This window comes from Natator depressus, chromosome 16 (genome assembly GCF_965152275.1).
Source record: "Natator depressus isolate rNatDep1 chromosome 16, rNatDep2.hap1, whole genome shotgun sequence".
Taxonomy (NCBI): Eukaryota; Metazoa; Chordata; order Testudines; family Cheloniidae; genus Natator; species Natator depressus.
Window position 1 is genome coordinate 9,197,202 of NC_134249.1, and position 15,225 is coordinate 9,212,426.

At 46.7% G+C, this 15,225-nt stretch overlaps 1 protein-coding gene across 1 annotated transcript; it reads left to right on the forward strand.

The window, feature by feature from the left end:
* The first annotated feature begins 172 nt into the window (after positions 1-172).
* ATP6V1G1 (ATPase H+ transporting V1 subunit G1) lies at positions 173-7,748 on the forward strand. The gene is made up of 3 exons (XM_074974184.1): positions 173-364; positions 3,614-3,714; positions 6,973-7,748. The coding sequence occupies exons 1-3, from the start codon at positions 283-285 to the stop codon at positions 7,144-7,146; spliced, it is 357 nt and encodes a 118-aa protein (XP_074830285.1). The 5' UTR covers positions 173-282; the 3' UTR covers positions 7,147-7,748.
* Positions 7,749-15,225: the final 7,477 nt, after the last annotated feature.

Consider the following 15,225-nt stretch of genomic DNA (forward strand, 5'->3'; position numbering starts at 1 on the left):
GGGGCAGAAGGGAGGTCCCCCCACAGTGATGGGGGGGCGGGGCGGAGGCCAAGGCCCACGGGCGGGGGCGGGGTGGTCAGCGCTCTGCGGAGGGGAGGGGAGGGGGGTTGGGGCGCCGCAGCCATTGGGCGCCAGGGAGGGGCGGAGCCTGCAGTGAAGAGGGGGGAGGCTCGCGCGCCCCGCCCCGCCCCCGCTCGCTCGCTGTCAGCTGACGGGATCAGGTGAGCGGCGGCCCACGTGACCCGGCCGGGCCGGCGGAGCAGCGCAGAGCCGGGTGCCGCCATGGCCAGCCAGTCGCAGGGCATCCAGCAGCTGCTGCAGGCCGAGAAGCGCGCGGCCGAGAAGGTGGCCGAAGCCCGCAAGCGTGAGTGCCCGGGCGGGGGGGGCAGGCCCGGGGGCCTCCCCTGCGGGGGCGGCGGCGGCGGCGGAGAGGCCGGGGCTCCCCCGGGGAGCGGGCGCTGGGCCTGGAGCCGGGGCCCGTTTGCCCCCGTCTCCGGTCTGGGGGCCGCTGTGAGTCGCCCAAGGGGCGGCCCGGGCGGGCTCTCGTCTGGCTGCCCCTGGCCCGCGCCCAGGCCGTTGCGTGTCTCTCCGGGCAGGGCCAAGGGGCCGGGGGTGGGGGGTGTGTGTGTGTGGGGGGGGGGTGGGTGTGTGGGGTTGGGGGGGTGCGCGGTGTGTGGGGTGGGGGTGTGTGTGCGGGGGGGTGGGGCTGTGTGTGTGTGGGGTTGGGGTTGGGGGGGAAATGGGGGGACGTGGGGCCACGGGGGATCTGTCATGCAGGGACTGAGTGGGTACCAATCAAGACCCAACCTTACAAAAATGTAAGGACAGGACCTTCCCTTGTGCGAAGGACTCCTGCAAGGCCGGGTGCGTGGGAGACGCGTTGGTTCTGGTTTGGCTCTTGCTTACCAGTGCCCTGCATTAGGTTCCGCTGCTCTAAATTAATTGCAGCTGGCTCAGTGTTCGGGTTTTGTGCTGATGTCCCCTCCCAGGTTGAAGAGGGGATTGGTGGAAAACCCTGGTTCCCCCTCTTACTTCCCCCTGGAACAGGAGGGTGGGTCTGAAACTCTTCTTAGACTTCCTCTGTCTCACAAGACCTAAGGGTTTACTAAGCCCAAAGAAGAATGCGATGTCCTGCACGGCCTGGGAGTAAGGCCGTGACTCTGTCATGGATTCTGTGACTTTCTGTGACTTCTGCAGCGGCTGCGACCGACCCCAGGGCCACACAGGTGGCTCCTGGGCCAGCTGCACCGGCCGCTGCTGGGGCAGTCTCCGGCCACTGCCCCCTCTCCCAGAGCACCGGCAATGCCCCCAAATGGTGCCTGCCCCAGAGCACCCACGGCATCTCTGGAGCCCCCCCTCCAGAGCACCCAAGATTTAGTCAAGGGTATATAGTAAAAGTCACGGGCAGACCATGGGCTGTGAATTTTTGTTTACTGTCCGTGACCTGTCTATGACTTTTACTAAAAATACGCGTGATTAAATCTTAGTCTTACTTAGGAGTAGAGCTGGTCAAGTTATTAATTGCTAATTATCTGACGTCCCTCTCAGCTCATGGAACCTATCCTGATTTGTGCAACTGTATCTGTTTGTACATATTTGCCAAATAGCTTCTGGAAACAGATTTCAGCTGATGTGTTGCTTGCAAGCTTTTTGCTCTTCATGACGTGATTTGTCACCCAAATCATATGGTATTGTTTCTGATTGGATAACTTCAGCTCTTTAAGCAGCAGACTAGCAGTTGATGAATAACGCTTTCTGGTACAATTTGTTGGACAAATCATCATTTGGTATAATACATATAACTGTAGAGGTTTGTGAACGTTTTCACAGGCAAACTGGCCTCCCACATGTTTGTGAATAACAAACAATATGACCCCAGGAATAATAGAGTAAACTAGCTAGGTTATTCCTGGCATGGGAAAAAAAAAATCAACTTTTCAGTGGCAAATAGGAAAACTTCCATGGCGCGCTATATATATATGATTTCCATGTTTGAAAAAAATCTTCCAAAGATGAACAGGCTGTAAACTAGCACAGTGCAGCTTTGCTGAGTCTGCAGACAGGTGGCTCCAGTATCACTGCTCGTAGCTTTCTCAAGCAATAGAAGGATGAATCAAAAGAGTGGTCAGTTTTGTTGCTTTTTTTTCAGGACCCTTTGGGCAGTGTGAAACTGATCACTATTTCACACAGCTGCTACAGACCAAGTCAATCCACCTTCCATCGTCCTAGTGATGTGCACATGGGGTGTGTGTTGGGCGGGTGTAATAACTGTGTCGTTCAGGAGTGTGGATTTTTCGTGCCCCCAAAGAGATCTAGTTACACCAAGCTAATGTCCTAGCGTAGATCAGGCTTAGGATCTGTCACTTGAAAGAAAAGTGTGCGCAGTGCAGTGTGTTCTGTTTTTTTAAATATTAATCTATATTCGCATATGTGGCTATGTTTTTGTTAGAGAGGGCAAGATCAACGAAATGCACTTTGCACTTAAAGTGGAAGGTGGCGAGGTTTGTGGTGGTCCTTAGTTCCTGTGGGAGTTCATTGCACAATCTCGGGCAAGCTCCTGAGAAGGCTCTGTCTCCTGGGGGGATGTATGGGAAAGAGGGGGTGGGTGACACTTCTCCATTCCAGCAGCTGGAGAGGCATTGAAAGGCTTCAGATTCATCAGAAAACTGTTCTACTATCTAAAAATTAACATGAAAGATGGTGCCACCAAGCAAGGCCCCCAGGTACTGCTCTATTAGGAATCCCATCAACTGGGGGGGCTGGACCAGTTTTATTGGCCAAATACTGGCCTTAATTGGGTGGCTCCTCCATGTTTCTTATCTGCCTCTAGCTGGTAGGTTTACTCCCTTGGCTGTTGTTAATGAAAGGGACGTTGTATATGATGTTGACTACTTACATAGAGATCCTGGCCCCATCCAAGTCAATGAGAGTTTTGCCATTGATATAAGTGGAGCTAGCAATTCATCCATGGTCCCAGCCCTGAGGAGTTCAAGGTGTAACATTTTTCAAGACCGGTTTTAAGGACTGCTTCTGGCCTAGTAGCTTCAGCTTCTTACGCTGTTGTATGGGAACTGGATGGCTTTAGTTCAGTTTAATTACAGAAATCTTGAAGGGGAAAAGTTCATATAGCAGCTAACTCTCCTATGGCAGCTGCACATCTGTCTTGCAGCAAAATTAGGATAACTTGACCTTTCTGCCATGCAGATTCACAGTGCTCTGCAATGAGTTGTACTCCTTCTGTAAGCTGAGCCAGCGGCGGAGTGTTTTCTAGCAACATCTGCTGGGTTTGGTGGCTATTTGTTCATTATCAGAGCTCACCAGTTGGAGAGCGTGGCAATGGATCAATGGCACACAAGTGCCCTTCAAGCGCTTCCTGGAAGATATGGAAATACCAGTTATCTGTATGAATTTGGAAGGCTGTGGGAGGTTGGAGAGGGTATACTGCATTCTGGAGTTGACCTCCTGCAGTCTCTTCATAGCTTGCTATAATTGCAAATGCTACAGCAATTGCTGTGAGAGTCCAATAGCTTGGGGGAAAGTGCTGTTACTGTTAAATCTGGCCTGGCTGTCGGGCGTAAATTGTTCCTTAATAAGGCTCTTTCTTTGGAAACAGGAAAGAACCGGAGGCTGAAGCAGGCGAAAGAAGAAGCCCAGGAAGAGATTGAGCAGTACCGTCTACAGAGGGAGAAGGAGTTCAAAGCCAAGGAAGCAGCTGTTAGTTAGATAATTTGTTGCCATCAAATCAGCCACCGGGCTCCATCAGTGTTACTTGCACTGAGATCTGCATGGGATGATGCGGTTAGATCTCTGGGAAATCATGTTTGGCTGCTGCTCCTCTTGGTGGAACGTTCCACATGGGGTGTTCTGTCCTTGAGCAGTTTCCCTTAATTGCTTCTCTGTGCTTTAACATGCAGCCAGATGTCTTGGTTTATATCAGTGGAAAGGAGCCAGGGCATCAAAAAAATTTTGTCGCATCTCGGAAGCTGGAATTTCTGCCCTAGCAGTAAAGCAGTTAATTAACAAGATCATACACTGACCAGTGCTCCTGCGGTCCCATTCGTAGAGTATAACACTATAAGTTACTCTGGCAACATGCACAGTATGTATTAATGCTAGAAGCAGAGACAATGCTCATCTTCCTGCTTCCCTTACTAAATCCAGTTCATTCTCACAAATGCTGTTTGTTACAATGGTACCTTGATAGAAGGCACTTGGGCCACAGATGGTATTTAATGCTAAAGTTTATTTGTCTGAAATACTGCTGGGGCCTGGATTACCCTCACCTGCTCCCATCACCCAGCCTGGGACACTCACCACCAGCATGTAGGTCACAACCTGAAGTGTCTGTGCTGGACAGCCCTGGTTCAGCAGCCTGTCTACAGCCCCAGTCTGGCTTCCACCAGCCTAGGCTACTACTTGCAGGGTGAACCCAACACACGCCCAGCCCACAGCTGGGAGAAAGATCTGTGCTCTGCAATGTACAGCCCTCTCCTGGACAGGTCAGAGATAATAAGGTTCATTTCTTCTTCTAAAGAGAGACAAGCAGTTTACAGCTTATCTGGGGTAAATACACCCTTTCCCTGCAAGGTTTAGAGTAAAAAAGAACAGCCTATGTCCTGTGTTCTCTCTGATTTTTTCCCACCCATGTGCAGAATGAACTGGGTTATGTGCACCAATATGGAGGTGATGTGTGACACGTCACCTTCATGTTGGTGCATGTAACCAAATTCATGTGGTGGGGGTGGGGCCGAGGGGTTTGGAGTGTGGGAGGGGGCTCGGCTGGGGCAGAGAGTTGGGTTGCAGGGGTGTGAGGGCTCTGGCCGGGGATGAGGGGCTCTGGGTTGGGTGCAGGGGTGTGAGGGCTCTGGCTGGGGGTGTGAGGTTTGGGGTGCAGAAGGGTGCTCCAGGGCTATGGTGTGGAGAGAGGATGTCCCGCAGCAGCACCTGGGCGGGGAAAGAGGTGCCTCTCCCCACTGCGGCAGCTCTGGGGCTGGAGCCACAGGATAGGCACCCCTCCCCTGGCAGGTTTGGGCTGGGGTTGGGTTTGGGGAGGGGTTCCATGGCACATGGTGGGAAAAAATCACAGGGAACACGGGACATAGGCTGTTCTTTTTTACTCTAAACCTTGCAGGGAAAGGGTGTATTTACCCCAGAGAAGCTGTAAACTGCTTTTTTCTCTTTAGAGGAACAAATGAACCTTATTATCTCTGAACGGTCCAGGAGAGGGCTGTACATTGCAGAGCACAGATCTTTGGGGGCCAGGCTAGGTTGGGGCTGGGGGAGGGGCGACCCTCCCCCGGGCGGGTTCCCTGAGCGCTGGCGCCAAGAAGGCTGCTGTGTGGCCCCCAAAGCTTACAGGGAACTTAGCCTATGTCCCATTGTTGTTAGTTTTTACGTTATACTATGTAAAAGGAATAAAGTTAGAAAGGATAACAAGCAAATGAAAGTGAAAACATGCGTCTAAAACTTAATCTAGCAAGGCACAGGTTTTGTTCACAATAGTTTCTCACACCTATATTCAGTTCCCTTAGACTTCAAGCCCCCCCTTTGCTTGAAGGACCCATCTTTCTTAGCTTGCAAGAGCTGTGTTTCCTTGTGCTTGGCCAGTGCTGGATGCCGAAGATGGCATCTCTCCTTGCTTATGTCGTCCAAAGTTCAGTCACTGTTTCAAGAGGCAGGATGACCTCATGCTGATTTTTCCCTTCCTGAGGGCTTCCCATCCCCCTGCTGGTCCTCTATGTAAATGGAGCTTCTATTGTTTCTGGTTGCACCTTGCTTAATTTCACTGTAGGTTGCTGCCATCCCTCATGTTCTAGGGGAATCTTTTTCTCCCTTTTGGTCACAGACTGGAAAGCCTAATATCAATGAGCAGCCATAATTCCATATGTAGTGTTGGTACATACAGTTCGCAATGATATTAATCGCCAGGGTGTCATAGGCTTTCATAAAAGCTCTCACTCTACACAATTTATAATACAGTAAAGTTGATTCAGTTGTTCGTCACTTGAGGTTCAGCCCTCCTGTCTTTATAGACAAGTAAACCTTTGCAATGGCTTCTTTGAAAAGTAAAACCAGACCAAGGTTTCTCTCCTGCTGGGTGTAGTTGGATCCTGTCTTCTGTCCCACTCCTCCTTAGTGTGAGGTTTGTTTCCCCCCCTTGTTAGCTTAAGGGTCTGTTTACATGATATGTAAATACATTCTCCTTGTCTTTCAAAGTGCTTTGCAAAGAACTCCCAGGTGGGGAGAACTCCGCTTCATTTGTCTAGTGCAGACCTGTTTACCCCCCACCCCCACCCCCAGCATGCCTATTTTAAACACACTTTAGTAATAGTTCCAGCATATGTCCATAACTCTTAATACCCATTGCTTACGTACATCACCCAAGAATACTAATGATCAGGGAGTTGTTAGTTTTCAAGTGATACCCCACCACTCCTGTCTTGTAGTGAGGTGACTACAATAGCGTGTAGGGTGTAAACACAGGGGTGCTTAATCTCACAGAGTTGGGGATTTTTGAAGAACATCAAAGAATAGAAGGGATGAATTTGTATTGCAGAAGTGCTTTACGTCTTAAATTACATTGTTTGTAAAGGGCTTTGTTTTTTATTTGAAATTATTTTCTTATTGCAGTAGTGCCTAGAGAGCCCTAAACTGGAATCAGGGCCTCATTGCTCAAATACCTAGAGAGAGAGACCGACCTTGCCCCCAAAAGCTTAATCTAAATATGTAAGACAGTCTGAGGATGGGAGGTGAAAATAGAGGCACAGAGAAGTGAAGGGACTTGCCCAAGCTCACATGTTGGGTTATTGGTAGAGCTGGGTTAGATCTCTCCTGGTTCCCAGTACAGTCCATTAACCACAACTCCATGCACCAAAGGATGTAACTGTTCTGCCATTCTGTATATACACCTGAGCACAACATTTTGTTTGGTTGCCGAGTATCTCTAAGTGGGCTTCTCTCTTTCTTTCTTAGGCTCTTGGATCTCATGGCAGCTGCACCACAGAAGTAGAGAAGGAGACCCAGGTGAAGATGAGCGCAATCCAGGGCAACTTCCAGAAGAACAGGGAGGAAGTCCTGAATAACCTGCTGATGTTTGTGTGCGACATCAAACCGGAAATCCATGTGAATTACCGCATCAATGGATAGTGGAGGGGGAAGGAATGGGTCTATGGAAGTGTTAGCAATAACAGCTATGCTTCAGATGAAGTGTACAGCCCTTAGACTTGCTATAGCCCTGCGTGCTTCTCGTAGAGGTGTTAAATTATTTCAGTAAGTTGTAGGCTATCTATCTTGTTGGAGAGACTCTAGTTTACCTTTATATGGATTCAGATCTTATCCAAAGATTTCATGGCCATGTCTCAAATATGCATTAAGTGTGATCTAGGTATTTAAGCGGAACGTTAACATTCTGTGCTTCTTGGTGGGTGTTAAAAATCGGTTTTCCTTGCTCAAAAATGTGGTGAGATGCCGGACAGGTTTAAATTGCAAGCCTCTGAGTCTGTACCTATTGGAAAACACAGCTCTGATGGCCTCATAGAGTGGAGTTTGTAACTGTAGTAGTGTTGGTAACATGAAAATAGGGTTAAGCCCAGTAAGGAAAAAAAAATCTTCTGGGTGTGCAGTACTGGCTAGTAGTCCTCAGGAGCTTGTGAATGACTGTCTTAAGCACCCTCTATATATTCTACTGTTAACTTGAATTAGAAGCCTGGCACTATGATATTTGAAAGTAAAGAATTTATTTAACTCTGGAGTCTCTTCAGTTTTCTTTTTTTCCCCTACCCTTTTACTTACTATTTGTTGCAGTAGCACCTAGTTGCTGTGTACACACATGGGTCCTCACCCTGAGGAGCTAACAATCTAAATAAACAAGACAGACAGACAGGGTAAGAGGAGAAACGGTCCTAAAGAGATGAAGCAACTTGCCTGAGGTCACACAGCAGGTCAGTGACAGAGCCTGGAATAAAACCCAGGTATCCACTAGACCACTATGCATCAGTGTTCCTCCAAAAAAAAAAAAAAAAAGAAAAAACTCCTGGAAAAGATTTCTTCCGTGATCACTTGGCGAAATGGAAGCTAGTCATTCTTTCCCACTGTATTCTGGTAATCAGACACTAAATGCAGTAATTATCCTTCCTTTCTTCATACTCCCATACTGATCTCTGCGGTACTGTAATACCCAGGTTGTACTGATCTAGGCAGCATCCTGCTGAGCTTAAGAACAGCGTGGGACAAAATACACTTGTACATACTAGTGTTTGTGTCCTGACTCGCAAAGAAATCGAAGTGCATCGGACCCCATTTAGATAGGCGTCTTGTTTCAGCATTTATCTCTCCATTAATTGGGGTGGTGATAAGCCCTAATCTTGATAAAAGCTCTGTAAAGGATGAGTGAGGGAGACCAGCCAGGCAAGGGCCGCTTTTATGGATAGCGTCTCTATAATTAAACTAAGCAAGAAATGTTCTACTTGATGCAAACCTGTTGCATGGGAACATACCAGAAATAACAGCCTGCACTCCTATAGTGGTGTTTGTCAGAGGGTCTAAAAACTCCTACCTCACAAGGGCGCTTTGATAGCGGTTAGGGGAGAGAGCATCAACCCTATATTTTGTCTTAATTGCTAAGCTAAATTCTCATCAAATAGCTCCTTAATAGATTCCTGAAAGAGCCTCTTCAGAAAATCAAGCTATTAAACTGGCTATGAAATTGAAACAACAAGCCCTACCTGTCTCACATTTCAGTGGGCCTGGAAAGAACCAGGACTGTATGATGCCTAGAATTACTTAGGCTTCACTCTTGAAGCCTGTTCCACGGGAATATTAATAAACCATATCAATGGCTGGACAGGTGCCAGCTGACTTCCCAGCCACCCCCCAGGGGAGAGGTGGTTGGCCCCTAGATTTAATCCATTAGTGTTTGAAGCATTTGCTGTTGCTATTGTAATGGACAGATGATGCAGGGTTCCAGTTTTGTATCCTTCATAGAATATTTGGCTAGCTCAATGCTGCAGTATGTACCTGTTATCTGTGGTTTCTCTTCTCTGGTAGACAGTCTGAGAAACAATGGAACTCACTCTTGCTGCACTTGTCTAGAAGCACCTCATTAATAATGTCTAGGTGCCCACAGCTGCTTGGTGATGCTGGCTTTTCCTCCTCATTCATCCTCTTGATTGGGGTGGATTATTTTCTGTTCCACTCCAGAATTCCTCTTTGGCTGGAAATGTAAAGATTTCAGCCATAGCTCATGCTGAGGCTTTAATGCTTTTTAAGAATGCCAACAGCCTTTTGCTTTTCTACCTATTGGCATGCTGTTCCTGAAAAGTCTTATTACAAGAATTATCTGACTGCAAGTGTTCACCAGACAGGGTTGCTTTGTTTGCAATGCAGAAGATTCCTTTGGAATGAAAGATGCATAAACCTTATCCCAATCCACTGTGGGGAAAGGACCCCTAGTGCAATTATTGTTCACAAACTATTGTTCACACAATATTTCATCTTAAAATTAGACTGCATGCTAGTCAATGTACTACAGGGTGCAATTTTCTGCAGGCAGAGGCATACATTAGGCAAAAAGTCTTTCAGTTCTCACATCTGATTCACATAAAATTCCACCTTCTCCCTAGTGACTGCTTGATGAATACAGGTGTAGCCTACACCAGCTGCTAACACAATGTTTGAGAGTGAAGTCTGCTTTTCACGGCTCTGCCCAAGTATTGCATCAATGGCAGATGGCAAATAGTAAAGCTGTGTGCGCCGGGCTATAGACTGAGCGCAGGTAGTGGTTGAAGTCCTGTTAATTCTAACAGCAGTTGCATGCCCAGACCAAGAACAGTCTTTCTATAGACTTTTCTATGGTGCCTATTACTGTGGTATTTGAGCACGTCACAAGCACTCTGAAACCTACCATTAATAAATTGCTGTATGGGATTTCTCAGATGAGGAAACTGAGACCCAGGGAAATTAAGGTCATTCAGTCTATAGCAGAGCTTGGGAACAGAACCCACCCCACCTGCCGTCTGCTCTTGTCGAATATTCCTTTCATATGTCTTATGTATGCTTCAGCAATTAAACACTCAAGCTGAAACTCCACCCTTTATGGTTATTTGTCTTGTAGTAGCTCCTAGGAGCCCCCATCATGGACCAGGACCCCATGGTGTTTGGCGCTGTACAAACACAGAACAAGATGGTCCCTGCACCAAAGAGCTTGCAGTCTAAGAACAGTTTAATCGTGTGTGTTTGTGTCTGTCTGTCTACATAGGCATGAAGTACCAGTTTTACATGCCTAGGTAATAGCATGGAGTGAGCCCGAACCAGCCCTGCTGTGAATTAGTGAATTTAGTTCAATATGCACAAGCTTACTCGGTTTGCGGACACCTTGCCTTCCATATTCAGTCAATGCACAGCCTTGTTCTAGCACACTCGTTATGCGGTAGGCTGGTTAGAGGGAAGGGGCTGTATTTCCCACCCAGTTGCCAGGCAGCTTGATGAAAGTGCCGTCTCCTCTCCTCCTCCCCCGGCCCCCCAATATCATCTCACTCTCATCTCTGCAAGTGCCACTTTGGCCAAGTGTCAGTTTTCACGGGTCACTGATATATTGGTGCTGGGAAATTCTGCACTTGGCTCTTTGTTCGGAGGAGCTTCTGTATTAGATAAGCCTGGGCAAAGGAAGTCCCCGGCAGCGGTGGTTCCTTGGAGCCTGATTCTCTTTTCCCTTACACCCATGTTGCACTCATGTCAGTGCTTCTGATTGACACCAGTGTGAGGATAATCAGGCCTCTTGTTTTGGAGGTGGGAGGGAATTGAGTGACTGCATGTGGAAGGCAATAGGCTGATATCCTGTGGCTACTATGGAAAGAGGACTTTCTGGACAAGAGCGCTGGCACGTTCTTATATTGTGCTCTGTGCTGCTCAAAACACAACTAAAGACCTGGTTTGTGTTAGGGGGCTTATTCTTTCACCCACTTACTTCCCTGGTCCTTCTCGCATGAACAGAGAGCAACAATACCCGAAGCCCAAAGGTGCAAACAATTCGATGGTTATTGGGGTGAACTTCCAGCAAGCATGATTCCAGTTTCCTTCCTTAGTGTCCCCCTTCCCAGCTACGACACCCCAGAGCCTTACACCTGTATCCCTGTTCCCATTCCTGCCCTTAGGCAAACGTGATTCCAATTTCCCCATTCCCTGTTCCCATTTCTGCCCCCCCAACACACTCCCTGATTGACTGCAGACTATATAGTAAAACTTGAGTTCTGCTTAGCTATACCTTAACCAATCATTTTACTGAAATTTAACTAACCAATCCTAACATATTGTAACATGATGATTTAACCAATTATATCCCACCACCTTAATCATTTTACACCCAGCAAAATTAATTATACAGCAGACAGAAACAATCACAGAACCAGACAGAGATTATACAGACAAACAACAGGGAAATGGGGACTACAATGATAGAACAACACAGAAATGAAGATTTCATGTCCTAGCTATTGATAGGTGAGTTCTTGCCAGACAGGATGCTATCAAACTAAGTTTCCTTTTACATCTTCTAGGCACTTCCCTTTCTCTGGAGGCGATAGGCACTATCAGGACAGGAGTGTATTCCTAACAGCCCAATAGCACCTTCTTTCAATGTGACTAGGTTAGAATGTGAGGAGGTGACCGGTTGCTTCCCAGCTTATGGCTGGCTCTGCTGCTTAGCCAAAGGCCTTAGCCTAAGAACAGGGCCTCAACCTGTCACAGTAAGAGAAGGCCCTTACACCGGCAGACAGTGATTTTGATTCTTTCTTTTATACCTCTATAACTAGCTAAGTGATAAGAATACACCTAAATTCTTAGAGTCTAGGCCTTTACAGACAGGCCTGAATATTTATATCCTAACAGTTTGCAGTGATAACTTGGAGCTCCAGTTGCAGTTGATGAGGACTGCAAGATGCTCAGCCGTTCAGAAAGATCAGGATCCGTGTCCCAGCCTCAAGAGCTACATTTAATATTTGCAAATTGTGCTAAGTACCATACAAATATGGAGTCAGGGATAGTGCCCGGATTCATAGTTTATATAACCTGCTTTTGTGTGTGTTACAAGTTCTCCCGCTTGTGTCTGAGCCACAGAGGATGTGAGTCTGTTACAGCCCAAGTTAAGAAAAGGTGACTTTTTAGCTCAAGCTGTAGCAGCTCATGCTTTTAGCTCTGGAGGTCCCAGGTTCAGTCCCCAGTGTGGCAGCCAAGATGGCGGCTGTCACTCTTACAATCTAAGTAGACAAGATAGGGAAAGAGATACAACCCACAGAGCAAACTGATGGTTTGCAGTATGGCACTTTATGATAAGGATAAAGACTGTCCCTACTCTAAATCACTTACAATCTAGGTTACATGGGACACAACGAGAAGGGGCATGACAGCTGGGAAGGAAGTTTACACAGAAGATTAAATAGTGGCTCTTTTTGCAAAGTGGTCATCCGGTGTGTTTCTTTTAATTAGATTTAAGTAGTTACCATAGGATCTGGAGGCATAAGCTTTCATCACCATGGTCAGGAATGCAACTCGTTGAAAAAGGGTAAGTATTAGGTGTGAACATTTTTAAAAACCCAAATGTTTTATTTTGTTTTTGAAATTTTCCACAGCAGTTTTTTGGGTTTTTGGTGGTTGTTTTTTTTAACACCCACCCACTTCAAGTACCTTTTTTCAGTTTTGCGGGAAGTTTTTTATTGCATTTTCTCCTTCCTTCCTATTTCCAGTGACAAAATAGAAGAGAAAGGGGGCGGGCAGGGGGAAGGGAGACAGAAGAGGAAAAATCGTCAGAAATGTTCTCTCTTAAAAAAACAAATATTTTGCAAAAATGTTCATTGAGTCAAAAAAGCTAGGTTTCATCAACCAAAAAATTTCAACCCGATCTAGGTGGAAAGTTTGTGGCGAGAACTTGGCCTTTGTGACTGCCCCTGAACACAGAGCAGAGATTTAAATTGTGCTAACTGAAATGATGTACAGGTCTCGTTGGGTTTTTTTCCCTAGTGATCGTCAGGTTCTAAGTTAATGTATCATTTGTAGGAGTAGTTCAGGTTATTCGAATGTTCACTAGCTTATGCTTGTCAGTATTGAATTGCAACTGCCATTGTTCTTCCCATTCACCTCCTTAGGTGAGATCCCTCTCATGGTCTCTGGTGTGAACTGACCTAACTGATTTTGAGTCCTCTGCAGATGTTGACACCTCACTCCTCAACCCATTTTACAGATCACTGATAAATATATTGAACAGCATCACTCCTGTTTATTGCTAACCTTGTGCCAAGATGACATTGGATCAGTTTTTCCTTCTTTGTTTCTTAGATTCTTCCCCCTTCCCCCCACACACTTTATGATTTCATTATGAAGTCTACCAGTAATTCATAACAAATGATAAAGATCCTCAGCTGGAAGATACACCTTTTACAGCAGTTGAGACTCTGGCCTAAAATGTTAAAGAACAATAAAATCCGTGCCCCCACCCCCCAATAACAATGGTTTGTCTAGAAAGACAATCCTTCAAAACACCTTATGGAAAGGAAAGAAATAACCCTTTTTTTTTGTATTAATTTCATGCAGTAAATATGGTTTCTCAGACTGGCTTGAGAATAATAATTAGATAGATATTAAATTACAGTCAGCTACCTCAAAATATCTATTAAGGAATCTGCTGGATCAATATCAGAGCTGTTAGCCAGACTGAAAACTGTTAGCTTCCTTATTTTTAATTTGAGATGCAAGAAAGGGTTTTTGCATCACCATAATCAAAAAACAATTTACCTCATCTTGGCAGGAAATAAGACTCAGGTACAAAAAGCAAGAACTGCACATTCTCCATTAAGCAAGGTCAATTTTTGATCTCAAATGTAGAATTTGAGAAACATCTTGAAATATAATAATTAAACCTAATGGCTCCTGATCCTTGGGTTCTGATGGGCTACACTCAGCACTAGACCAGAGAGAGAGAGAGAGAGAGAGAGTGTGTATATTGTGAGGGAAGATACAAAGGAAGATTTGATACTGTAATGAGGGTCCTCAGGGCTTCCAGGGGCCTTTCTGCTTTAGGGGTGTTGCCGGCACCCAGTGCCGAGAGGCAAAACAACAGCAGGGGTTGGTTCGCTACCCGGTATGCTTCACCCAATAATCACAACGGGGTGGAGAAGCAGAAAAGTTTATCTGAAGCTTCAAAAAGGTACAGGGAGAATAGAATCTCAAATCCTGCACACAGAGCAGGAAGTTACACAGGCTTTTATACATCCTTTCTTCAGCATACTTACCCAATAGCAAGCTGCCCTAAGTATCCATATAGCCAGCCAATCCAGTTACCAGCTAGTTCCCTTGTTTTTTGTATCATTTGTTAAACTATACATAAAGCTGCTTTATTCAGCATTTTTCTTCCATATCTGCCCTTTTTGGCCTTGTTTAGTTTCAGGCAGCCTGACTCTGCAGCATATTGTTGCAGATCCTCAGCATAACTGCTGCGAGTGCCTCCAGGTGGGGGGGCCAAGGACACTTGGGCCTAGTACGCAGAGCTGCTGCGAGTGCCTCCAGGCGGGGGGGCAAGGACACTTGGGCCTAGTGCGAGGGGGCTTCATCGACACTCGTGGTCTTCCATCCCCTCGAGTTACCTAGTGGCCATGCCCCAGTGTCCCCAACAGGGGTGTGCATGCCTTTGGAGACTTTGAAATTCTTAGGCTCAGCATGGAGGCTGTTTGAGAAATTGTAACCATCTCCTTATTTGTTACTTCAGGGCCTTTTAGGCTAGTAGTTTCCTTATTTTTTTGCTTTTCTGAAGTAACAGGAGTTGGCACTGGAGATCTCTAAGGGGGAAAGGCTATGGAAAGCAGGAGACTTAATGCTCAGGAACCACTAGGCTATGGCAGCCCCATCACTCCAGGTGGATGCACAAAATGGCAGATGCACGAGCTGCAGGCCACTCCAACTTACCTGCATAAAAGCAGCTGGAGTCATGTCCTCGTCCCTGGGTAGGATCCCAAGTTTTCTCCCTGCTTGCACAACAGAACCACTAGGTTTAAGCCTCCTCTGCATCCATGGAAGGGGCTGGCAGGATTTGCCCCTCTGCTAAATCTCTGGTCCCTTTGAAATCCATTGGAATTTTGCCACTTAGAATCATAGAATATCAGGGTTGGAAGGGACCTCAGGAGGTCATCTAGTCCAATCCCCAGCTCAAAGCAGAACCAACCCCAACTAAATCATCCTGGC